Source organism: Mobula birostris, chromosome 9 (assembly GCF_030028105.1).
Source record: "Mobula birostris isolate sMobBir1 chromosome 9, sMobBir1.hap1, whole genome shotgun sequence".
Taxonomy (NCBI): domain Eukaryota; kingdom Metazoa; phylum Chordata; class Chondrichthyes; order Myliobatiformes; family Myliobatidae; genus Mobula; species Mobula birostris.
This window is the reverse complement of record NC_092378.1, coordinates 20988952-21016175: the sequence shown is the minus strand read 5'-3', so window position 1 is coordinate 21016175 and position 27224 is coordinate 20988952. Positions and strand designations below refer to the sequence as shown.

Here is a 27224-nt window from a genome sequence, read left to right as displayed (position 1 = left end):
GTGTAGCGGCTAGCATGGCACTGTTACAACTTGGAGCTCCATTCCAGCGTTGTCTCGAAGGAGTCTCTGTACATCCTCCCCATAGAGTACATGGGTTTTCACCGGGTGCTCTGGTTTCCTCCCACAGTCCAAAGACATACCGGATAGGTCAGATAGTCATTGTAAGTTATCCCAAGATTAAGCTTGGGTTAAGTCGGGGTTGCTGGGGTGGTGCAGCTTAAAGGGTTGGAAGGACATTCTCTGCGCTCTGTTGCAAATAAAATAAAATGAATGAGTTAATTAAGCCATCTCACAATCAACATAAGTAAAAAGAGGTGATGTGACCAGTAACATGCAGTTGTTTGGGGGAGATTGCATTGCATAAAAGTAGGTTTTGCAACACTGTAGCGGTAGAGAAAGATTCCAATGGCCACAAAATATTTCAGAAAGTTGCAAAATGAATGAGAGGCTAAATAAATGAGTCACTTACCAAGTTAAAATGTTTGCATTCTGTAACATATTTCTGCATCTGGACATCTTTCCATGACATTCCATTTCCTTTTAGCTTCATTCAATTTAGGTCATTAACCCGCATATGGATATTCTGTTGCATTTGTCAAATTTTCAATGCATTGCTACTTGCTTCCTGTGGTTGATGGCAATTGATATGGTTCAGAAGAAACTTTTATAAATAGAAAGCCTTGTTTCATTGAAGAAAACAGCACAATATCCACTAGTTCTTCACTTCTAATCGCTATTTTACATCTTGTATTGCTTCCACCATGTTACAAAATATTCCTGTATCCATCAGGAACCATCTCTGTTCCACCACGATGCAGGTTAAAGCAATCCCTGTTTTGCTTCCAGTGATAAATTGCATGTCAAAAGTTGCAGTGTTTCTGGCTGTTTGATATGATTATTACCATTTACAATTGGATAGATGCCTACGATGTTCAATTGCCTGTCATTTAGGTTTCTTTCATGTATAACCAATGAGTAGAATGTATCAATTTTGCTTATAAACACAAGCTTTCTTTGGGGAAAAAAATCAAGTATTTCATATGATATTTCCTTTTTTCACTCCTTTTAAAATAAACACCCTAGGAAATTAGGAAATTGAAAACAAAGCTATTGGCTAAAATGCTGAAAATAATTACCTCATATGCAGACAGTAATTTTTTTGTAGTTAAATTGTCCATAGTATCATCATGAAAATGCCATTTTAAAGCATTCAGTTGAAAAATTACCTCAGGTAACGCAAGATTAGTCTTTTAAATAATTTAATCTATATTTTTTGACTGCATCTGCAAATTTCACAAGACACTTAGGCAATGTTTTTTGGAAAGCCTTATGAATAGCAGAGCAGATGTTCAGCCAGTTTTAAAGTGTCAATGGAAGCAACAGCAGCAAACAGCGAACCTCAGGTAACAATTCTGATTCACTAAAATTAGACATTTGTGATATGATTTTGTATGAGGTAGTTTGTAGATACTTTGTAAAATCATGAAGATTAAATGATGCTACAAATCACAAAGTAACAGAAATTTGTGAGGAACAGTGGAATTATTGAAGAACAAGCACATAGCCTATGAATAAGAAACTGGGCAAGGAGGAATTGAAATGGTATGAATATATAATCTTCAACTTAGAAGAATACTACCTCGGGATTGATCTTAGTATTTCTACAAGACTGTATAAGCAGTCAGCATTGATGGTGTCAGAGATGGTAGTTCCTACCTCCCAGTTCCCTTCCAAGTCACCCTGCATTTTAACTTGGATAAAATATCACCATTCTTTCATCATTTCTACTGCAGCTGCTTAGAACTTCCTGGTGAGAGCATTCAGAAAATCTGCTTACCATTCAAACCACAACAGAAACAGCAAGATAACTATTCTCCACCACTTTCTCAAAAGTAGCTGATATAGAAATTTAGTATGAGTTTTGTTATCAATGCCCAGATATCAATAATTTGAGGAGATTTCGTATGTCACCAAAAACACCCACAAATTTCTACAGATGTACCATGGATGGCATTCGAACTCTCTGCATCGTTGTCTGATATGAGGGGTGAAACTACTGCATTGGATTAAAGTAAGCTGCAGAGAGCTGTAAGATTACCCAGCTTCGTCGTGGGCACTTCCCTCCATTGTATCCAGGACATCTTCAGGGAGTGGAATCTCAGAAAGGCAGTGTTCATCATTAAAGCCTCCCATCACTCGGGTGTCCCCTCTTTTCATTGCTACCATCAGGAAGGAGGTATAGAATTCTGAAGGCACATACTCAATGATTCATGAACAGCTTCTTCCCTTCTAACATCAGATTTCTGAATGGACATTGAACCCCTGAACACAACCTCACTACTTCTTTATTTCCTATTTTTTTGCAACACTTACTTTAATTCACAGTTTTCTCTCTCTATTATCATGCATTGCATTGTACCGCTGCTACAAAGTTAACAAATTTCATGACATATGCTGGTGATATTAAACCTGATTCTGAATTTTGAAAAAATGTGATGTACAATATGACTCTGGTTTATGTTCTGCATACTGAAATCTGTCTATTCATCTTGGAAGCATTCAATTATAAAAGTAGACAAATATTAACAGTAGGAAAAGCTTGCCATATTGAATGATATCAATTTCAATGTTATTAAATGTCTTTTTAAATTACATGTCTTCTTGTATAAGATTAAAACAAATTGGCATATTCAGGCATCTCTTAAAAGTATTTCCATGGACAAATAAGCAGCAGGCTTTAGCTTTTGCCTTTTCATGAACTGTACCAATATATCTAAAACATTAAAAGAATAAACAATATTCAATTATAAGGTCAAACCAGAAAATCTTGTACATGAAATAAAGTTTTATAGATACAAGTTTCGGCAGATGCTGGAAATCTTGAGCAACACACACACACACAAAATGCTAGAGGAACTCAGCAAGTAAGGCAACATCAATGCAGGGGAATAAACAATCGGTATTTCAGGCTGAAATCCTGCTCCAGGACTGGTAATAAGAGCACAGAAGCCAGAATTAGGAGCTGGAGAGAGGGGAAGGAGTACAAGCTGGAAGGTGATAGTTCAAGTCAAGTCACTTTTTATTGTCGTTTCAACCATAACTGCTGGTACAGTACACAGTAAAAATGAGCCCACATTTTTCAGGACCATGGTGCTACATGAACAATACAAAAACTACACTGAACTACGTAAAACAACAGAAAACTACACTAGACTACAGACCTACCCAGGACTGCATAAAGTGCACAAAACAGCGCAGGCATTACAATAAATAATAAACAAGAGAATATGAACAGTAGAGGGCAGTAGGTTGGTGTCAGTCCAGACTTTGGGTATTGAGGAGTCTGATGGCGTGGGGGAAGAAATTGTTACATAGTCTGGTCGTGAGAGCCTGAATACTTCGGTGCCTTTTCCCAGATGGCAGGAGGGAGAAGAGTTTGTATGAGGGGTGTGTGGAGTTCTTTATAATGCTGTTTGCTTTACGGATGTAGCGTGTGGCGTAAATGTCTGTAATGGCGGAAGGCTGTAAAGAGTCTGGGGTAGGTGGGGGGAGGATAGGTGGAAGAGGTAAAAGGCTGAAGAATAAGCATTCTGATAGGAGAGGACAGGACAGAGGACTATGGAAGAAAGAGTAATAGGACGGGTGCCAGTGGGAGGTGATGAATGGGCAAGAAGGAGAGAAGGAGTAAGAGATGAACCAGAAAGAGAATGGAAAAAGAAAGAAGTGAGAAGAGGGAGAATTTGATGTTCATGCCATTAGTTTTGGAGGCAATCCGGAGGGCATATGAGGTGTTGCTCCTCCAACCTGAGTGTAGCCTTACTGAGGCAGTAGAGGAGGGTAAGGACTGGCGTATGGGAATGCGAAGTTGAGTTGAATTTGGTGGCCATCAGGAAATCCTACTTTTTGTGGCAGACAGAGCAAAGGTGCTCGATGAAGTGCCCCCCCCCACCCCTGATCTACAACAGGCCTTAGTAATATAGAGGAGGCCACAGCAGAAGCACCTTGAAGGACTTTTCTGAGCCCTGAATGCTGGTGAGGAAGGAGGAGTAGAGGCAGCTGCAACTATTGTCCCACTTGCAGGGTTAAGTGCCAGCAGGAAGTTCATTTGGGAGAGTTTTATAGCATGATTGAGTATACCTTTAAGAACTGATTGCAAGTTTTGAAAAGTTATTGGAACAACATCATCTATGGCTTCAAAGTATATCCTGTTGGTATTTTCACTGATAATTATTAAAACAGCTGTACAGATGCTCATACAGGTAAACGCTAAACATTCAGCCACTAATATTAATTGGATTTTGCAGTAAATCTCACTAGGTTCAATATTGCAAATTAGTACAAACAAAGAATATTTTGCTGTTGACTCACAGCTGTCATCTACATGTCCAATAGCACAAGTCTGACTGGAACAATCCCATCCTATGTTGCCTGGACCCACAAAGCACTTCATCTACAAATGAGAATAAATACTTTACATCAGGGGTTCCCTACTCTTTTTATGCCTTACCATTAACCAATGGTTCTGTGGACTCCAGGTTGGGAACCCCTGCTTTACATGAATTATTAGTTGCTTTACTTCATGGTAGGCTGAGTAACAGAACAATGGTATAATTCATAATGTTTAGTTATGTAAAAAATACATGTCTAAACATGTTTCATTTTAGTTTTGAAGCCTTTCAGCTTAGGAAGGTGCAGCTAAATTTGACCCATAAAACAGTTGCCATCAAATCATTGAACTCATTCAGGTGAGACTAATTTTGAGTAACTGTTCTAATTATACCAATTTCACTCTGAAGGAAGTTAGCTCCAATTACCAACTATTCCCATACCAAGTCACCACGTACTTGACAACCTCAGGCTGCCTGCTTGCTTGGATTTCAGGGCCGCTGAGAGACCAGCAGTGTTGACAATCTTAATGGATTTAATGTCATTACCTTCTGATTCCTGATCTCTGTCTGCATTCCTTGCCTTGCCCAATTGCATTAAACAGCTAACTCACCGTTGATGAATGGCCTGTGGCCACCCACTGGTCTGGTGATTTACTTGTAGTTCAAAGTTATGTGTGCCTTCCATGTCCTGGATCCTCAAAATTGTTCAGAAATATTTCCAGAAAATTGTTGTTCAGTATTAAATTCGAAATTCCTTTCATTCAGAGCTAGATAACTATTTGCAATATTTTCCTCAATTTGTAGTTTAACTTTCTCCCTGCACACTTCAATAATCAACAAACTGATATCTTAGGCTGATATTATACAACTTTTAAAGCACATTCTAAATGGTATCCGTCACTGGTTGGTCCACTTATAGTACAGATAGCGTCCATGGTAAGAATTAATCCCATCAACATCATTCATTCCTCCCAGCACAGTTCTCACCTACTTGAACTCTTTGAACCTCACTCAAAAGTTACGTCGTTGATTTCATTTTGCTGATTTTCTTTCCTTTTCAATGCTTTGGGTGTGCTGAGGATGAGCCAGCAGGTTCACAAGTGGACAATGGGTGTAAATATCAGTGTAAGGAAGGACAAACCAGTGATTGGGTGCAAATGCAGCCAGAGCAAAGCGTTAAATTGTATCACGGAGGCAAAATTCAAAAGGACAAAGAATGCAGAACTGAAGGTGCTGTATTTAAATTGACGTAGTATTCAGAATAAGGCGGATGAACTTGTGGCACAATTAGTGATTGATTGGTATGACGTTGTGGGTATCACTACTTTGTGGCTGAAGGAAGGTCCTAGCTGGGTGCTTTATATCAGAGGATATACTTTGTATCAAAAGGACAGGCAGGAAGGCATAGGCAGTGGAGTGGCTGTGCTGGTAAGAGATGGAATTACATCTTTAGAAAGTGGTGACATAAGGTCAGAGAACGATGAATTTATGTGGGTGGAGTAAAGAAACTGCAGGGGTCAAAAAACCATTACGGGAATCATATATAAGCCTCCGAATAGTAGCCAAAGTGTGGGGTTGAGACTGCAAAGGGAGCTAGAAAGGGCATGTAATAAGAGTAATATCACAATCGTAATGGGAGATTTCAATATGCAAGGGGACTGGGAAAACTAGGTTGGTATCGGATCACAAGAGAGGGAATTTGTTGAATGGCTATGAGATGGGTTTTTAGAGCAGCTTGCTATCTTAGATGGTGTGTTGTGTAAAACCCAGAGTTTATTAGGGAGCTTAAGGCAAAGGAACCTGGAGGAGACAGTAATCATAACATAATTAAATTCATACTGTAATTTGAGATGGAGAAGCACAAGTCAGAGGTTTCAGTATTGCAATGGAATAAAGTGAATCAGAGAGGCATGAGAGAGGAAGCTTGCCCAGGTAGAATGGACAGTGACACTGGCAAGGATGAAGGCAGGGGAGAGGTGGCTGACATTTCTGGGAATAGATCACAAGATGCAAGACAGATATGTCCCACAGAAGTAGTTCTCAAATAGTATGGGTAGGCAGCCTTGACAAGGGAAGTTAAGAACTGCATAAAAGCCAAGGAAAGGGCATATAAGGTCACAGAAGTGAGCGAGAGGTTGGATGTTTGGGAAGTTTTAAAAATCCAACAAAAGGCAATTAAATAAGCCATAAGAAGGAAGAAGGCTAAATATGAGGGCAAACTAGCCAATAATTTAAAGCGGGATATGAAGTTTTATCAGTTATATAAAGAGTAAAGGGGAGGTGAGAGTTGATATTCAACAACTGGAAAATGATGTTGTAATGGGGACCAAAGAAATGGCGGATGAACTTATTAAGCACTTTGCATTAGCCTTCACTGTGGAAGATGCTCGTACTGTGCCAGAGGTCCGTGAGTGTCATTCTTACTACAAAGGAAAAAGAGCTAGGCAAACTGAAAGGTCTTAAGGCAGATAAGTCAGTTAGACCAGATAGACTACATCCCGGAGTTCTGAAAGGGGTGGCTGAAGAGATAGCAGATGCATAATCTCTTCCAAAAATCACTTGATTCTGGTTTGGTTCCGGAGGACTGGAAAATTGCAGATGTGACTCCACTCTGTGAGAAGGGGGGAAGGCAAAAGAAAAGAAATTATAGGCCAGTTAGCCTAACATCAGTGGTTGGGAAAACTTGAATCGATTATAAAGGATGAGGTTTCGGGGTACGGAGACCAATGATAAAAAATAGTCTAAGTCAGCATAGTTTCTGTAAAGGGAAATCCTGCTTGGCAAATCTGTTCGAGCTCTTTGAGGAAGTAACAAACAGTGTGTACAAAGGAGAGGCAGTGGATGTCATTTACTTGGATTTTCAAAACGCATTTGATAAGGTCCCACAAATGAGGTTCTTGAAAAGATAAATCCCTTGTCATTACAGGAAAGATACTGGCATGGATAGAAGAATGGCTGACAGACAGGAGGCAGCAAGTAGGAATAAAGGGGGCCTTTTCTGGCTGGCTGCCAGTGACTAGTGGTGTTCCTCAGGGGTCAGTACTGGGACTGCTACTTTTCACAATGTTTGTCGATGATTTAGATAACGGAACTGATGGCTTTGTGGCAAAGTTTGTGGATGATACAAAGATAGGTGAAGGGGTAGGTAGTGCCGAAGAAGCAATGCGATTGCAGAAGGACTTAGACAAGTTGGAAGAATGGACAAAAAAGTGACAGATGGAATACAGTGTTGAAAAATGTATGGTAATGCATTTTGGTAAGGAACTATTATCTAAATAGAGAAAAGGTTCAAACATTAGAAGCGCAAAGTGACTTAGGATTTTTTGTGTGAGATGGCCAGAAGGTTAATTTACATGTTGAGTCTGTGGTAAAGAAGGCTTGAGCACTGGCTGCCTCCCTTTTTATCACTTGGGGATGGCTTTACTGCCAGAGAAGGGAGACTACCTTTTGATTGTTGGTGAGATTGCTCTGCTGCCAGTGAGGGGAGGCTGCTCATTAATTGCTGGGCTATCATTCTGCTACCAGAGAAGAAAGACTGCCTTTTAATTGCATGTAGGATTGTTCGCTGCTAAAGAAGGGACTGCTGCTGTGCCTGTTGACTGTTACCCAGATTTTCTGCATTTTGGATGTGGACTTGGAGTCCAGACTATTTTTTTTTGGTATTATAGTTTTTTTTAATATTCTGTGTGTTTTGCCTAATCTTTCTTGTTTTTTGTGTGCAGGGGAGGGGGATTTAGGTGCATGTTCTGTTTTTGTTTGGGAAGGAAGGATTTGGGGGTTGATGATTGTGCTGCTATTCTTTTTTTACTTGGTTTTGTGGCTATCTGGAGAAGAAGAATTTCAGAGTTGTGTACATACTTCAATAATAAATGAACCTTTGAACCTTTTTATTCAATATATATCTATATATTCACTGTAATTCAGTTTTATTTTTCTGTATTATCAATGCATTGCATTGGACTGCTGCCGCAAAGTTAACAAATTTCACAACGTATGCCAGTGATACTAAACCTGATTCTGATTCCAGTGTAACATCAGCAATCCTCATACATTCAAGAGTATAGGTGATGTTATTTCTTACTTAGAGTGATGGAACACCAGAGTATAGAAACAGGCTCTTTGGCCCATCTCGCCTGTGCCAAACTATTAATCTGCCTAGACCTATCAACCTGCACCCAGACTGTAGCCCTCCATACCCTTACCAGCTATGTACCTATCCAAATTTCCCTTAAATGTTGAAATTGAACCTGCGTTCTCCACTTCCACTGGCAGCTCAATCATATTCTCACCACTCTCTGGATGAAGAAGTTCCCTCTCATGTTCCCCTTAAACATTTCACCTTTCAGCTAATCCATAACCCCTAGTTTTAGTCTCACCCAACTTCAGTATAAAAAGCCTACTTACATTTACCCTATCAATACCCATTATAATTTTGTATACCTCTATCAATTCTCCCTGCATTCTTCTATGCTCCAGGGAATAAAGTGCTACCTATTTAACCTTTCCCTATAACTCAGGTCCTCTAGTCCTAGCTACATCCTTGTACATTTTCTCTGCATTCTTTCAACCTTATTGACATCCTTCCTGTAGGTTGGTGACCATAATTGCATCGAATATTCCAAAATTAGTCCTCAACAACATTTTATACAACTTCATCATAACATCCCAAACTCCTGTACTCAATACATTGATTACTCCATTTGGCCTCCCAAAGTGCAACAGCTCACACCATCAGCCATTTTGCCGCTGGTCCAGATCCTGCTGCCAGCTTTGGCAGTCTTCCTTGCTGTCCACTACACACACACAATTTTGGTGTCATCTGCAAATTTGCTGATCCATTTTACTATATTATCACCCAGATCATTAACATTGATGACAAACAACAATGGATCCAACACCAATCCCTGTGGCATACCAGTAGTCACAGGCCTCCAAACAGGGAAGCAACTACCTAGCTTCTCCTATGAAACCAATGTCTAACCCATATTAACTCATCCTGAATGTCAAGAAACTGAACTCTCTTGACCAATATCCTATGCAGGAATTGTCAAAGACCTTACTAAAGTCCACAATTTACCACACACAAAACCATGTTGACAATCCCTAATCATTTCCTGTCTATCCAAATAATTATATATCCAGCCCCTTAGAATACCTTCCAATAACTTTCCCACCACTGATGTCAGGCTCACCGGCCTATAAGTTCCTGGCTTACTCATAGAGCTTTTCCTAAACATTGATACGATATTAACTATCCTCCAATTCTCCGGCACCTCACAAGTAGCTAAGGGTGTTTTAAATAGCTCTGCCGGGGCCCTTGCACTAGCCTCCCACAAGGTCTAAAGGAGCAACTAGTCAGGCCCTGGGAATTTATTCATCCTATTCTGTATGCATTCCATGACCTCAGTGCTGCTTTGCCTAGCTTCTATAGACCGTGTCAATCTCTCAAATAAATACAGATGCAATAAAATCCATTTAAGGTCTCTCCCCTCTCTATGCATAGACAGTCAATCTGATCTGCTAGAGGATCAATTTTGTCCTTTGCAATCCTTTTGCTCTTCATATATCTGTAGAACCCCCTGGGATTCACATTCACCTTGTCTGCTAGAGCAACACTATGCCTTCTTTTAGCCCTCTCAATTTCCTTAAATATTGTAATATTTCTTCTACTACTCAAATACTGCATTTGCTCCTTCCTGCCTATGCGATTCCTTGTTCTTAATCAGGACCTCTATTTCTTGAAAACCAAGGTCCCCTAAACATGTTATCCTTGCCTTTTATTCTAACAGGAACAAACAAAACCTGTACTTTCAGAATTTCAATTCTGAGGGTCTCCCACTTACCAGTCACCCTTTGTCAGAAAATAACTTGTCCCAATCCACACTTGCCAGATCCTTTCTGATCCCATCAAAATAGGCCTTTCTCTAATTTAGAATCTCAACCTGAAGACTGGACCTATCCATTTCCATAATTATCTTGAAGCTAATGGTATTATGATCACTAGATGTAAAGTGTTCCCCTACACAAATTTCTATAATCTGCCCTGTCTCAATCTGTAATAGGCAATCCAGTACCACACTCTCACTAGTTGGTACCCCCATGTACTGATTAAGGAAACTTGCCTGAACACATTTGGCAAACACTATCCCATCCAGCACTTTCACTCTATGGAAGTCCCAGTCAATATGTTAAGCTGAATTTACCTACCTTCACAATCTTATGTTTCTTGCAACAATCTGATCTCTCTACAAAGTTGCTCCTTCAAATCCTGTGGACAGTTAGGTGGTTTATAATATAATCCTTTTAATGTGGTCACTTCTTTCTTATTCCTCAGTTATAACCATAAAGCCTCGTTAGACGAATTCTGCAGACTGTCCTGTCTGACCATTACCATGACATTTTCCCTTACTAGTAATGCTATCCCTCCCCATCACATTTAAAACAATAGAACCCCAGATCATTAAGCTGCCAGTCCTGCCCCTTCTGCAACTAAGTCTCACTAATGTCTACAATGTGATAATTTCACTCCCTGATCCATGCCCCAAGCTTATCTGGTTTTTCTCCAATACACCTTGGATTGAAATATACACAACTCAGAACATTAGTTTCATCGCGCTCAACCTTTCAACTCCCAACTTCCGACAACATCCTTACCCGCAACCACTCCACTATCTGTTCTGGCATCCTGGTTCCCATCCTCCTGAAAATGTAGTTTAAAACCTCAAAATCCACCCCCCCCCACCCCGTGCAGTGCTAGAAAACCTTCCTGCAGGATATTAGTCCACATCCAGTTCAGGTGCAAACCATCCCTTCTTTACAGGTTCCACCTTCCCTGGAAGAGAACGCAATGATACAATGATACAAAGATCTAAAGCCCTGCTTCCTGCATCATCTCCATAACCTGTGTGATCTTTCCTTTTCCAGCCTCATTAGCATGTGGCACAAGAGCTCCTGTCCCTTAACACCTAACTCCCTGAACTCATCTTGCAGAACCTTGTCATTCTTCTTACCCATGTCATTGGTACTGCACGTCTTACTTTCCCCGCAACACACACAAAAATGCATTTTCTGTGTGTTGCTTGGATTTGCAGCATCTGCAGATTTTTTCATTTGTCTTACTTTCTCTCTCTTGCAGTCACATTTAAATCATGATAAAGTATCTCACATCAAATACACATCTTACTCAAATTCCAAAAAAAACACTTCAAAAAGTATTTCTAACTTACACCTCTACAAAAGGCCACCTAACTCAAAGAAATAATCTGTCTGTTTTATCTATGCTCATATACAGAACAGAGATCAAAAATTTCGCAACATGATCAAGGAACAGTTCATTGATTAACTTCCTAGCATTAGACAAGCCTACAGCCTTTGTGGAACAAAGTTAATAAAAAAAATCAATAAAGAATCTCTGAAAAGGGAACAAGTTATACATAGGATTTTTTTAAAGAAAAATTTTCTCAGGAAGCCAAAAAAAATTGTCCTCATCTTTAGCATGGGTTTGTAGTGCTGTTATGCAGCAAGAACAAGACAAATGGATATACAAATATTGACATTTCTATTTTAGGAAGAATCATATGATAGTCATCTGGATATTCCAAGGGAAAAAAATGATCACAAGTTTCAAGTGCTATTTTTGAAGAATTTACTACCTTCAGGAATATTTCAGAGGCACTGGTGACAGAAACAAACACTCTGTACATATTTTTTTCCACAAAAATTCAGTACCAAAATCTCTCCACAAAAGAAGAATGTACAAATCTTACAAAGGGTTATTTCATACACGTTGTAATACAATGACAGTACGTTTCTGTAAATAGTTTGTAGCCTTGAATACAGGCTTATCAGCCAAAATTACAAATGATTGTCAATACTTAAGACAAAAGCCTTGCTCAAGATGCTTGCCCTACTCAATAAAAAAAACCTGACAAAAATCTTCAACTCTTCCTTCATTTTCAAAACCGATCTCTGCATTGTAACAATTGTAAACTCATTTATACAGAACAGGATGAAGGTGAAAAAATATTCTCCAATTGAAAATTAAATTTCATTAGAAAGATGTACAAAGCAACATGTTACAAGACTGGCTATAATATGAAAATCAGTTGTCTCATTCTGTTGTACAGTAAATGAGAAAATTACTCCTTCACAGTCCAAACTAGTTAATTTTAATTTCAAAAATTGCAGATTTTTTTGTGGACAGCCTTCCTAAATAAGGGGAGCAGAGTTCAAGGAATCCAAATAAGTGATCATCCGGTTTGGACCACAAAAGCAGGAAAGCTTTTATTTGTATTATTGCAAGTCTTTAATTGTTTTTAACCTCTAGATTTCATAAATGTTGAGTGCATTCAAAAGCAAAAATAATGGATATTTTATGATACTAAGGGACAGGAATGGGATGAGAAAAGTGATGAGAACAAAATTAAAAGCAGGGTTTGTGAGATTGTAAGGTACAAAGGGGCATATGATGTACTCGTGCATACATCTTCTGTTAATGGGAAGCAAAAATAAGCAATCAAAAAGGATGTCATATGGACCCCCTTTAACCCACACAGAATACCATTATATCTACTTAGAGACAAGTTTCAAATTCCTGTTCACCAAAGTATTCTCGTAGATACAAAAGTTTATTCATGCACAGGAACAAGGTTTTTAAGCAGCAGTTAAATTAATGCTTTATTGACTCTTTTCTGCTTATATTTCCAATCTTCATCTTACCCACCACCCCTGTTCTATTTTAGCCAACCCAACTTGCCTCCAAGTCACTAGATTATTAAATACCCTTTCTCATCTTCAAGTCCCTTAAAGAAAAATCTTACTCCACCTTAGATTCATAGTTTCCGCCAATCTCAAAACACAGCTTGAAATTTGCATTTCTCCAAATCTGGCTTTTCCTGTTTTTTTAAAAATATATAAACGCATTCATTGGCAATTTGGACTTCAGCTTTGAAATTCCCCAACTTGCCTTGCTTCTCTGTTCATTTGTTTCTTCTTAAAACTCTTCTTAGAAATTGCCTCTCTCTGACCTCACTGCACCTCAGACTCCTTTAGTTCTCAGTTCCTTCTTTCTAGGGATTCTTTAAATTCAATATTTTACTCAACTGAAGAGGCAGTTAGTTGCAAGCTGTTCAGTTAGTTGAGAAACAGTTGATGAGTTATTGTTTTACCCCCATTTTCTAACTGCAACAAAACTTATGAATTTATGAAGTTCAGAAGTTCACCATTTGTTTTTATTGTGTAAAGAAAATGCTTTACAGGAACAGTGAAATTATTGAAAAGATAGGTTAACTCCAAAATTTAAAATTTAACCTCTAGAATCTAATCATTATTGGAACAGAAGAGTGTAGAAGTAACACAGTTGGGTAAACTTCTATAAACAAAGAACTATTTTTTCCCCACCTTCTGCCACCTCCAACAACTTAAAAGCTAAAGTATTTTCTACCTTTTGCACTAGATTAATGCATTGTAATTCTAACAAATTTATGTAGACACTGGATATACTCCAAACATGGGCAAGTGTGCAATAAAATTTTCCCATGTCTGTGGATTAATCACCATAGAAATGTCAACTGAGTTATTTTCAAAAAAAAAAGGAAAGATATATCCCTTTTGCTCAATTGCTATTTTTAAATAACAAAAATAGGAAGCAATGCACCACACCCCCATTAAGCAAGAAATAACCAAACCAAAAATCTTTCCCGCAGAGCAAAAGATTCCAGCTTGACCAAAATTAGGACAAAAAAAAATTGTGACTTCAATTTTTTTTTAAAAAGAACACACATTAAACATTTTTTTTGTATTAGGCAAAATACATTTCCATCAGGTCCTTCATGAAATCACTTTGCATCCACAACAGTTCTGATGGGTCAGGAAGACAACCACAGTATATGATATAGTTTAATGTGCACTTTTCAGACTTGGTGTTGACAGATACTTCTGCTGCCTCAAAAAATATTTGACTAATCATTGCTGTTATACAAAAGTTTTTTTTTTTAAAATAACCCAGAAAATAAAATTCTCCTGCTCAGTGGAACAGAAATACATGATTTAACAGGCTATTTGAAAATAAAGGAAGGAAGAGTTTTGAACATTCATGTTCCTTGTTAATTGTGCAATTGGCAATTTCTTATTGATTCTGAAAATGCAGTTTCTACTTGGTCATTGGGAACTTTTATTTTCCTCATGAAGGATTAGTATTAGCAGCACCAGAATGAAACAAACATTACAAGGAAAGGGATTCTAACCCTTAGAGTGAAGATTTGAAATACCAATGTGCAAATGGCTCACAGAGAATCAGTAGTTAAGCAAATCATCTGTGTTTTAATAATTTTCTTGATAAATGAAATGATCAGAGTCCCTTAGTGAATCACTATATTGATCACAATTTATCATCATCCGAGCTGAAGCTGCTTCTCCTACTGCTTCCTTTCGATGCACCAGGTGATGTCGCGGACAAAGGATTTGCGCCCACTGGGATGGGGTTGTCCATTGGAACTTCATCAAGCTTGTTCTCCTGTTTTAAAGCAGCACTGAAGGACAAGTCTGTGAAATGTGACAAAGGGTCCAAATAGCTATAGGACCCTTCATTGAGTTCACTCAACATCTGAGGCAAAGTTGGTTGCTGTAGATAATCAGGGCCACTATCCTCCTGGCACGACTCGTGCTTGATGAGATGGGCAGCCAACTCCATTGGACTAAGGCCCGATGACATGGTGGGCAGACCATGAGCTCTAGCTTGCATTTCAAGCTCCTGAAATTTTAAAGAGAAATTCAGTTGAATCAAATTTGCAAAAGAATGCCACAACTCATCTTTAAACAAAGGAATGTATTTCAGCATGATTAATGTATGGAGGCCTCCCATGGTATCTGACCATACGGACAATATGGTTTAAACTACAATAGAACAGGTTATCATTCAGCAATGTTTTGGAGCAGTGGGGAAAACAAATTGCAACTCCCTCCACTCCAAAATACGAGCTGAACTTTTGGACTTGTACCTTTTACTTAACCAATTGCAACTTCAGGATGGCAGTGGAAAACTAAAGCAACCATGTCTCCTCAGATTCTACCACTCACAGCATTGTACAGTGACTAAGTAAGACGCCAACCAATATATTTTTGGGACATGGAGGAAACCATAGCACCAGAGTGCTGGAATTGCTCAGATCAGTCAGTATCTATGGAGAGAAGATGGTTAACATTTTGTTAGGAACTTTACAGTTCTAACACAAGGGCCAACCTGAAACATCGACTCTTTCCTCCACACCACCACAGATGTTACCCGAATTGAGTATTTCTAGATTAATGTTTTTGTTTCAGATTTCCATTGTCTGCAGTCTTCCTGCTTCAAGATGGAATAAGATCAATTCAAAAATACTTCTAAACACATCAGGGTCTGATGTCTAAAAGTTGACTCAAAGGTGGTAGGTTTTAGGCACGATGAATGTTGTCGACCCAAAATGTCGACTGTTTATTGCCTTCCATAGATGCAGCCTCCACTGCCGAGTTCCTCCAGTATTTTATGTGTTATTCTGGGTTTTAGTGAGTATCCTTTAGAAGGAAAGAGTCAACAACGTTTAGAAAAAGGGGGCTTGGAGGTTGACAGTCAAATCATTACTGTTGGATGGTGGAGCAACTAAGTTCAAGTGCGGTATAGGCCAGAATTTAACACTTACTTACACATGATAAAAATCACAATTCCAATAATTCCACATCACAAATCTAATTAAGAGAGGGTCAAATTTGTGGGGAAAAAAGGGCGAGGCTTCTAAAAGCTCCCCCATATCAGGAATACTGAAAAAAAATGATCCTATTGAAAAGATTTCCCCCAGCTTTCAAGTTGCTGTACTTGAGAAAACAGCAAGTAAGCATCCAATTTGTAACCTATACAAAATATTTTTAAAATATAAATCCAACTCTTCCAGGCTGTGTTAAACTCTGTAGAGCTCCCTTGGGTTAATTTTACATTCAGCCGTGATTGAAGAGTGCAGATTCTGCAACTAGCAGGACGAACGTGACTGCTGTAATTTCAAGACAATCAGGAAAATACAGCCAACTCAGCCATTCAAGCCCATCTCACTTCCAGTTCTCCCCTCCGTTCTGCTATTTCAGATCAGTTGACATCACCTATTCAGATCTTCTTGAAACAGCAGCCTTCAACATCCAATTTCAATCATCCTGACGTCTGTCAGATTCTCCTCCCCATCAGATTTGGCTCTCTTCATCCAGCCTTTTGATGCAACTTGATACAAATTCAACCCCCCCTCTATTCCCCACTCTGACCTTTTAATACTTCTCACCTGCTCGTCACTTCTTCCTGGGTGCCCCCACCCCACCCCTTCCTCCTCTAGTCCATTCTCCTCTATCAGATTCCTTCTTCTCTTGCCTTTGACCTTTCCCAGCCACCTGGCTTCACCTTCCAGCTAGTCTCTCTCCTCCCCCACCATTTTATTTAGGAATCTTCACCCTTCCTTTTTAGTCCTGAAACATGGACTGCTATTAATTTCCATAGTTGCTGCTTGACCTATCAAGTTTCTCCAGCATTTTCAGCATCTGTAAATTTTCTTGTGTTTTTGGTTTCTTATTATTCCCAGTTCTGAATAAAAGATAACCAATATGGACTGTGTATTCTAAACATTGCTAGTGGGACCTCATTTTAATAACTTGAACTTCAGTACACAATTTCCAAATTACATAGTGGGGAAGCAAAATAAACAAATGATAATATCGAAAGACTTCAAAGAGATACAGGACGGTGATGGAATTCAATGCAGTGCGACATCTTGTGATGAAGAAGGACAAGATGAACTAAAAGCCACAATTCCAAACGACCACAAAACAGATGTGGGATTATTGGTGCAATGAATTATTGAAAGTGGCAGGATAGATGAGCAAGTAGCTTAATAAAATCTGTTTTATAAATTGAGGCTCAGAACTGAAATACTGTCTTTATTTCTGGACACTAGACTTCAGGAAAGATGTGAAAGACGTGTCTGGAAAGGATCACTTAGAATGATTCAAGAAAGGATGGACTTAGTGTAGAAGCTGGGTTAGTTCTTCATAGAAGAGAGATTGTTGATGAAAGGGAGGCGGCTGCTATATGTGGGGAACAGAATGAGCTAACAAAATGCACAAGCAGTATTTAGAAAAGAAAACTTCCTCTTTGATAACCAGTCAAGAAAAACAAAGAAAGCAATCAGCAGAAGGAACCCGAAATATGTAACATGGTGTACACAGTAAATAGTTAGAACCTGGAATGCACTGCCAGGGGTCAGTAGTGGAGATGGAGACACAGTATTCTGTCCTGGTAGTTAAAAAGGAACTAGGGCACCACAGTAACAGTGCTTAGCTCAATATTGTTGCACTTGGGGCATCAGAGTTCAATCCCAGCGTCCTCTGTAAGGCGTCTCTGTACACCCTCCCCCTGGAGTGCATGGGTTCTCTCCAGTTTTCTCCTCCGGTTCCCTCCCATAATCCAAAGATCTACCAGGTGGATTAATTGGTCTTTGTAAATTGTCCTGTGCTAGGTGAGGCCTCAAAGTGCCAGAAGGGCCTATTCCAGTGCATCTCTAAATAAAATGGGTAAAGACTGAGGACAGGGGAGTGGGGCTTCAAAACATTTATGAACCAGACACAGAAATGCTACATTACTGGAGAAGCAACCTCAAAAGTTCACTAGCTAAATACTATAGATTGGGAAAGTAGTTAACGACAGATTGAATATATAGAAGCTAACAGAATACCCATCTTCTGATATTTGTAGAATAAGGATTAGCTTTATTTGTCACATTTATATAACAATACAGTGAAATGTGCCATTTGTGTCAGTGACCAACACTCTCTGGGAGCAGCCCACAAGTGTCACCATGCTTCCAGCCCCAACATTTACAAACCCTAACCCATACATCTTTGCAATGCGAGAGGAAACCCAAGCACCCGGAGAAAACCTACGCAGACACAGGGAAAGCATACAGACTCCTTATAAACAGCAGTGAGAATTGGAAACATATTGCTGGTGCTGTCCTTCACTCCTTTTCAGTCCATCTATCACCTTCTGGATTCTGTCTCACCCTTTCCTGCCCCTGCCTTCTTTATACCATCTTCCATCTCCAGATTCTTGATGCAGGATCTTAGCCTGAACTGACAATTCCACCACCTACCCCCCACCCTCCCCATAGATGCTCAACCCACTGAGCTCCTCCAGAAGGTTTTTGTTCTTTGCTCCAAATTCTAGTCTCACGTCAATCCTGCATCCTCTCCAGTGGCGTCACATCCTTCTTATACATTGCCAATCAGAACTGCATGCAATACTTCAGCCAAGGTTAAACAAAGTTGGATGATAACCTCCGTACCTTTTGCATTTCATGTTGCAATTAGAGAAGCCTAGTATACAAAAGTGTCTTTTTATCCAGATTGCCACCTTCAACGGTCTATGAATTAGTACTCCCAAGACCCTCTTTCTTAATATTCAAAGATCTTGCCTTTCATGCAACATGTCTGGACCTCAATATTCCCAAAATACATCACTTCATTTGTCCACATTAAATGCCACCTGCCAGTTTTTCCACCCACAGATTCACATCTCTCTACAGCCCAAGACTACCTTCCACACTATAAACAGCTCTGTGTCATTCACATCCAAGCCATTCACATATAATACAAACAAAAAGGGTCTCAGCAATGAACCTTGTGATCCCAGAGATACAAATAAAATCACAGAAGTACTCTACCGTTCAGAGAAATATTGCATCCACTGGATCCCATGAAATCTATCCTTGTTCTACGGCAAATAATCTTGAATCATTTTTCTTACAAATTAACAATTCTGACTAAATAGTTTCCATTCACTTAAAACAACTTCACCTATAGTTCTGAAACTTCACACAAATCAGGGCAAAGCAACAATCTCACCTGGTCCAGGAACACCACTGGGATTGTGAAATGGGCCCAGCAGAGATTGCACTTTCTGAGGAAGCTTAAACAAGCATCACTCCCCACTAACATCTTAACTACATTCTACAGAGGCGTGGTTGAGAGTGTGCTGACCTTTTGCGTCATAACCTGGTACTCCAGCTGCAGTGCTGTCGACAAAAAAGCCTTGCAGAGGGTGGTTAGGGGAGCAGAGAAGGTTATTGGGGTCTCCCTACCTTCTGTCCAAGACCTCTTTCAGAGTTGATGCCTCCAGAAGACACGGTACATCATTAAAGACCCCATCACACCCTCTCCATGAATTGTTTGTTCTTCTGCCATCAGGCAAATGTTACAGGAGCATCAAAACTAAAACCACAAGGCTACTAAACAGCTTCCTCCCACAGGCAGTCAGACTGCTAAATAGCTGCTCCACCTGACTCTGCTTTGGACACTTTTAACTTGCACTGGACACTTATAACTGATTTAAATGACATGTGGCTGTTGTGTTTTACTATTTATTGTCATGTTTATCATTTAGTGTTGCGTTTGTTATGTTATGATTGCACTGCCCTTGAGAAACACTGTCTCATTCTGCCCTGCAGAGCTGATGTATGATTAGAATGACAATAAAGTTTCTTGAATCTTGAATCTTTGAATCTATTTGATTGTCAAATAATCCACAACAGTAAAGTTCACTCTCTTCACCACTGATGTTACACTGTCTACCATATGGAAGAGATAGTTCAATTCAAAATTTTCAACATCTAATTGACCAGAAATTAGTGAACTCTACCATAGAAAACATTTCAGACCATCTACAAGTCACACACACCATTTTAATTTAGAATCATGATATAATTGCTTCAATTGGCCAAAATCCATACGCTCCATGTACAACAGCACCAGTGATTTTCACCAGTACTGTTTGGTTCAAGATTGCCAAAGGCAACTTTAAAAAGTAAGTACGAGGAAATCTGCAGATGCTGGAAATTCAAGCCACACACATCAAAGTTGCTGGTGAACGCAGCAGGCCAGAAGAGGTACAGTCGACGTTTCGGGCCGAGACCCTTCGACAGAACTAACTGAAAGAAGAGCTAGTAAGAGATTTGAAAGCGGGAGGGGGAGGGGGAGATCCAAAATGATAGGAGAAGACAGGAGGGGGAGGGATGGAGCCAACAGCTGGATAGGTGATTGGCAAAAGGGATATGAGAGGATCATTGGACAGGAGGCCTATGTACCCCATTCATTATTTATTTATTACTCAGACATTCTTTTTCTCTCTCTCCTTTTTCTCCCTCTGTCCCTCTCACTATACCCCTTGCCCATCTTCTGTTTTTTTTCCCCCTCCCCCTTTTCTTTCTCCTTAGGCCTCCTGTCTGATGGTCCTCTCGTATCCCTTTTGCCAATCACCTGTCCAGCTCTTGGCTCCATCCCTCCCCCTCCTGTCTTCTCCTATCATTTCAGATCTCCCCCTCCCCCTCCCACTTTCAAATCTCTTACTAGTTCTTCTTTCAGTTAGTCCTGACGAAGGGTCTCGGCCCGAAACATCGACTGTACCTCTTCCTAGAGATGCTGCCTGGCCTGCTGCATTCACCAGCAACTTTAAAAAGTAAATGGTAGATTTGCCAGCAACACACACCTTGTGAATAACATTTTATTAAATAAAAATATTAAAATCCAGTAGTTCCTTCTACAAGTGTAGAATTTATAACTGCACAATTTGGTCAACTGGCGTTCCTCCTATCCAGTCTAAATGTTTGGGTATGTACAGTACTCAAGGCTCTTTGCCAACCTGAATCCGCAGCAGCAGTCTTCGGTTAGCTTGCTCCAGTTTCTTTTGCCTGTTTTCTAATTCTCGGACACGGTGCTGTTCCTTCTGAAGCCACTTAATATACTCCACACTTGCTTTCAAAATGGTACCTTTATTCCAGCGCACGTCACTGCAGATGAAGAAGTAATATTTTATTAAAAGTCTGCCTTAGCAGAATTTTATCAAGGAAAAATGTAATCAAATTAATATCAAACTTTAAAATATTGAACAGCTGTTTTGGAATGAATAAAAGATAATACAAGACTATTGGAATTCTTTGTTAAAATTTTAAAGCCTGAGGAAATAATGGGATACTCTAATTTAGCAATTTCTTACAATCTGGCATTTACAGAAGATCAAGAAAAGTCTTAAAACACATAGTCTTATCATTCAATCTTAATGCTCTTTTCTTTTTTTTTAAATATAAAGGGAATCATGGTTAGATTACATCCTTCCAAGCAACATTGTTCAAAAATTTTACATAACAATCCTGCTATCCACATTGATTGCTCTCTTGTCTTTTCATCACCACCAATTTCTCCTACATTCTGATGATAGGCTATGTCCTTTATTTCCTCTTCCCAGTTCCCCATTCTCTAATTGTCAAAGCTGGTTTCTCTAACTTAATGTTCTCCTTGAAAGGAGATTGTCCAGAAGTATGACCTATTTCTCTCCAAGTTCTTCTTGAACTCTAAAGTACCTCTAGCATCTCACAAACACAAGGAAATCTGCAGATGCTGGAAATTCAAACAACACACACAAAATGCTGGTGGAACGCAGCAGGCCAGACAGCATCCATAGGAAGAAGCACAGTCAACGTTTCGGGCCGAGACCCTTCGTCAGGACTAACTGAAAGAAGAGATAGTAAGAGATTTGAAAGTGGGAGGGGGAGGGATAGAGCTAAGAGCTGGAAAGTTGATTGGCAAAAGGGAGGGTGAAAAGCTGAAGGGCAGAAGGAATTATAAGCATCTGTAGCATTTTGTTTTTGGAACACCTTCAGTGGATCCCAATTTATAGACAATATAAAGAGTATCCACTAACTGTGTGAAGGTCAAAGTCCTGTTCAATATGGTTTCAGATCTATTGCTCACACAAAATCATTCAGTCATAAACCACATCCTTGTAGGACAGCCTAGTTAGCTCCATTCAGCCACTCTTTCCTTAAAACTCCACAATAAAACGATTTAAAGAGAAGCTTTCAAATATTTTCAAAAATCGCTTTGTTTGGTTGTTTTTATTAAACGAAAAACAGCTGAATATCCAGCAACCATAATGTTACCTCACATTTCACTGTCCTCCATTGACATGAAGAGACTCTCACCATGTATGCCTTTTAAGTCTGTCTTGATTTTATAGACCCTTATCAAATGCTTCCTCAGTATTGACTGCTCCCCTTCATCTTTCAGTCCAGATGAAGAGTCTCAGCCTGAAACATCACTTATCCCTTTCCCTCCATAGACACCATCTAACCTAGAGTTCTTCCTGTTTTGTATTGCTCCACAATACTAGCTTCATTCGCCTACCCCATTACAGAAAAATCATCATACTGGGAAGCATTCTAGTATATCACAGAGACTACATTTAATATTGTTATCCCTTGAAACCCAACTAGTTGAAATTAAATATGTAAAAATTAATAGTGCATAATAGTTTCCCTACACTACACATTTTGTGCACTTGTTCAGATCAACACCAGCAGTTCCTAAAACAAGAATCAGAAATTTTCACTGAGTGAAGGTGAGGAAATTTCTATGAAACTAAAAAGCCACAACCTGAAGCACAGAAGAAATCATTGAATGAAGTTACCAAGCAATTGGTATATTTTTTTTCCCCTCAATGTGCCTGGAAACACAAGCAATGGTAGGATATTCTGCCTGTTTAATCCAAGGTATCAATTAATAGTACCTTAATTATTCATCCCAATGTCTTGTGGTCTAATATTTCCAATCTCTCTACATATTGTGCCTGGAAGGTTGACCCAACTCCTTCCTTAAAGGCCATTGACTTAGTTTTCTGTATAAATGCAGTTAAGATTTAAAACAGGATTTTCGTAAAAGGCATCAATACTCACGGATCATTTGATTTTGGAATTAAGGTACCAAGCTCTTTAATACGATAATTGATATTGAATCTTCGTCTTCGTTCAACTGTTGAGAATTAGTTGCATAGATTGATTAATAGCATTTATTGATTTCCAGGTGCACTGATGCCAAGTAAAACCAATTTATTTTACATCTAAGTAGAGTGACAGTGACCACACTTACTCAAGTTGTGATTATCTTTCTTTTGCCTTTCTTTAACTAGTGCATGTGTTTCAGCATCTGCAGCAGTAAATGAGAATTTGGTTAGATTTGAGTGACTGCAAGTTATATTTTAAATGTAACACATCACATGATTTTTTTTCTAAGCTGCCATCACCTTATTAGCCATCTTGACAAGTTCTTTTTGTAATAATTGTCTGTAATCTTATTTAATCATTACAGTCATTCCTCAAACTCACCCAGTCCTACACTACAAAGCTATCCAGGGAGATATTTGGATTCTGTGGCCACAACTTCCACTCTTAATCCAGTTAACCAACAAAAAGCTTCAAATGTATAATTGTAAATTTTCATAATAAGGCAGTGTTCTAAATAAACCAAATCTGAAAGACTGCTGAATTGATTTAAATTATCGAGGAGGCAATCACCCAGCTTCCTAAATTCATTAGGCTTTAATACAGTATGATGTCAATTAAAATGTTAAACAGAAGATCCCATTCTTTGTTACTAAATGTAGCCATAAAAACAAACCATCTTTTCATGTTGAATTAATGGAATGCAATAGAATTTTTGTTCTATAATTGATTAATTTTATTTTTGGTTGAAGTGCTCCGAAAACATGCAAGCAAAAGGGAAAGTAGATGAAATTCCAACAGCCCTTCATTTCCAAGAATTGGTCAGTTTTAAACTATGCCTCTGAAGAAGAAGTTACCTGGTGTTCCCATGTATTTTCAAAGAAATAGAGAAAAAAAAGACAAGCTATATTGTACAGGATTTAAAAGAACAGTGAAAATAAGACGAAACAAATTAAACCAGCCAAAATGAGAGGATCAGGTGGAAGACTGAAGTACAGCAAGCAAAAAAGGTCTTCAGTTTCGGAAGCATCTAAACCTGGGGTTCCCAACCATGGACCAATACCATAACGAAGGGATCCATGGGAACCCCTGATCTAAACAAAAGCTTTAATCAACGCTACAACAGAAAGCGCAATTTCACATCTTGAGGGTGTGTAGAGGAGATAATAAAGGTATGCTGGAATATTTGTAGCTTAAGCCAGAAAGAAAAAATAAAGTTCAGTGGAAGTGTCTACAAAATAAAGAAACAGGTGGGGGGGGGGGAGAGGGAGAGAGGGAGAGAGGGAGAGAGGGAGAGAGAAAGAAAAAGCACACATGTGCAGGACATCAAGTCAAAGGTAGTAAGGCTTCCAAATGAAGGATAAGATGTTATATGCATTCTGTCACAAGGTGAAAATGTGATGAGAATATCCCCAGTTATGGACTAATGTCTACATCCATCACCAAATTTTTTTTATATTCCACATGTCATGTCATTTCAAAATGATCCAGTTTCCACCAACACCAAAAATGTGTTCTTAATACAAGTTCTAAACATTTTAGGTACGGAAGACCTGAAACTCTGCAGAGTAACGTGATACCAAGTACCTGTACACATTCTGTGATATTCACAGTCAAATGCAACATTAATTGAAGACTGAGGGATGAGAGGGAAATTAGAAGAGTATTTTACATAAAATACAACATGGGCAACAACATATACATTTAAAATACAAATGTTTAGGAAGAGAAATTCGGTATCCAGAAACTTTCAGGACTGTTCATCAACAGAAGCTTGAGATATACAGGGCAATGTAAATAATTAAAGTTTAGCTTTTCTCTCCCTCTAATGACCAAAATGAAGTTCAATATTCAGTTGTATTTCTACAAGGACTAAAAACTGCTGAAGATCATTTAGGGAGCCAGGTTTTGCAATAACAGCTTTTGCGATTCAAGTTGAAGGAAGCAATAAGTTTAAAAATATCAAAAAGGGAAACATGGAGAAAAATATTAACATAGGACAGTAGCTAAATATTGTTACTAGGGTCAGGAAAAGTGTCCTGGAGAAAATGTTATACCATCTTGTTCAAAACATGACTGAATGGATGGCTCTCTGCCAGCAGTCCTGTTACTTAAGCAAACTAGGAGAATTTTTGGTGTATTTTTTGTATAAAAATAAGACCATATGCAAATATGGTGTATAACTACCCCAAAGGCCAAGATGAGGAATCACCCCCTTTAAGCTTCATATCTCATGCATCAAGATTGTAGCACACTGATGTAAACTAAATGGATTATATTTTATAGATATGATCTCATTCTGTCAAATAGATTTACTACCATAAAGTAATAACTGAAATAGTACCAACATTCATTGTTGTCAGTAAGTAGGAAGTATACTTTCTACCATAGTAAAAATTAATTTGGTCTGCATCAATTTTCAAGAGAAAGAAACCACTTCTGAAAATAGTGTAGTTAACTTTTTGTCCCTACTGATACAAGTACGTGATGTGTGCTTCCCGAAGCATAAGCTTAACATACAAGTTTTGCAGAGTTTTACTAGATGGAGCCTCTTCACTCTTAAGGTTTTACAATATACTGGTTAATAAGATACTTACTTCCAGTATGTGTAACTGCAATTTCCCTTTTCACTGGAAGATTAGTAGAACAGGAACTACCAGAGAGTCCAATATTACTTCCATTCATACCCTGATCGCCTCCATAGACATCTAAAATATTGCTGGACAATGGCAGCTGGTCAAATAGGAGAGAGAGAAAAAAAACAGGAAACCATATCAAGTATCAAGAAGGTATTGACTGAAATTTGAGACTGTGTATAACATATTTACATTTATGTTTTAGTATGGTAGGGGGAAACAGCAGACTAGGAATTTTATTCAGATTAAGAACCATTGAATCCTAAGAAATAGTAAGTATAACCGACCATACTGTGTTGATAATGTTTGCCAACTCCTTTAAAAATGAGTCAGCTTCCAATTACTTTGTCACATTTTCCCCCAGAACACAGTTGAAGCTATTTTTAAAAATGCATGCTTTTATCCCCACACCTCAATGCAATTATTAAAGCAAATACTGTTCTCAGCTATCAATCAGTGAGTACATTGGATCAAAGAAAGTAAAACTATCCAAAAAAAGATGGGGCATGTTGCAGGCAAAATGAACACCAGAACGATGTGCTGAATTAAAAAGAAAACAGGAATCTCTAAATATATCAGGTTACTACCTTCAGCTTCACACCCCTATTCAGGTTGTCCCACCTATTATTATACCACATGTTGTGCTTTCATTCATTGCTAAACTGCTAACTGCCTAACTCACATCAAGTTCATATTTCAAGCAGCTGATCTTAATTCACTTTTATTATTCAGAACAAATGTTAATGGAGACTTATTTAGAGATGCACAGGAAGATCCATTTGAGAAATAATTTTTAATGATCTTACTTCAATTTGCCTTGATTAGTACACAAGTAGTTATCCATCTGTGGGTTGGGGCAAATCTTTTGGAAGAACATCAAGATCACTATTGCCCTAACCTTGGAATACAACATCATCACTCTGACAAAACAGAACTACATGGTTCAATAGAAGGAAAATATTGGCATAAGTAACAGGCTGCAAGTTCCCAGAATGTTTTGACAGGCACCAAATTCCCTCCATACACCCTATACAGTCTAACTGACAAATGTCACTAAAACTGAATGTATTTTAAAATTATAACTAAAAGCACTAATAATAGCACAAAATGTACTTAATTCATTGCATATTTTAGAAACTGATTTTGATCTAATACAAATTTACTTATCCTTCTCCTATTAATCTCTTCTTGCTTTTCAATGGGGCTGCTTTTTCAATGGGACCAGGTTTAACCAAGAACAATTTCTATTCTAGAATCTAGAACATGTATGTGACTTTGCACTGCCCCATTGAATTCCATTTGGAATCCACCAACACAATGCAGGGGCAGATGATGGGGTTAGAAACAGCAAGTAATCCATGACC

At 38.7% G+C, this 27224-nt stretch overlaps 1 protein-coding gene across 2 annotated transcripts in view; it reads right to left on the bottom strand.

The window, feature by feature from the left end:
* Nucleotides 1-12023: 12023 nt before the first annotated feature.
* tfec (transcription factor EC) overlaps nucleotides 12024-27224 on the bottom strand; it is an 89446-nt gene continuing 74245 nt past the window's right edge. For both annotated transcript variants that reach the window (XM_072267604.1, XM_072267605.1), the window contains 5 exons: nucleotides 25822-25957; nucleotides 23373-23429; nucleotides 23180-23255; nucleotides 21091-21238; nucleotides 12024-15138 (listed from right to left, as the gene is read on the bottom strand). In XM_072267604.1, the coding sequence (XP_072123705.1) occupies nucleotides 14767-15138; nucleotides 21091-21238; nucleotides 23180-23255; nucleotides 23373-23429; nucleotides 25822-25957 (789 nt within the window). In that variant the 3' untranslated portion in view covers nucleotides 12024-14766. The remainder of the gene's footprint in view (nucleotides 15139-21090; nucleotides 21239-23179; nucleotides 23256-23372; nucleotides 23430-25821; nucleotides 25958-27224) is intronic.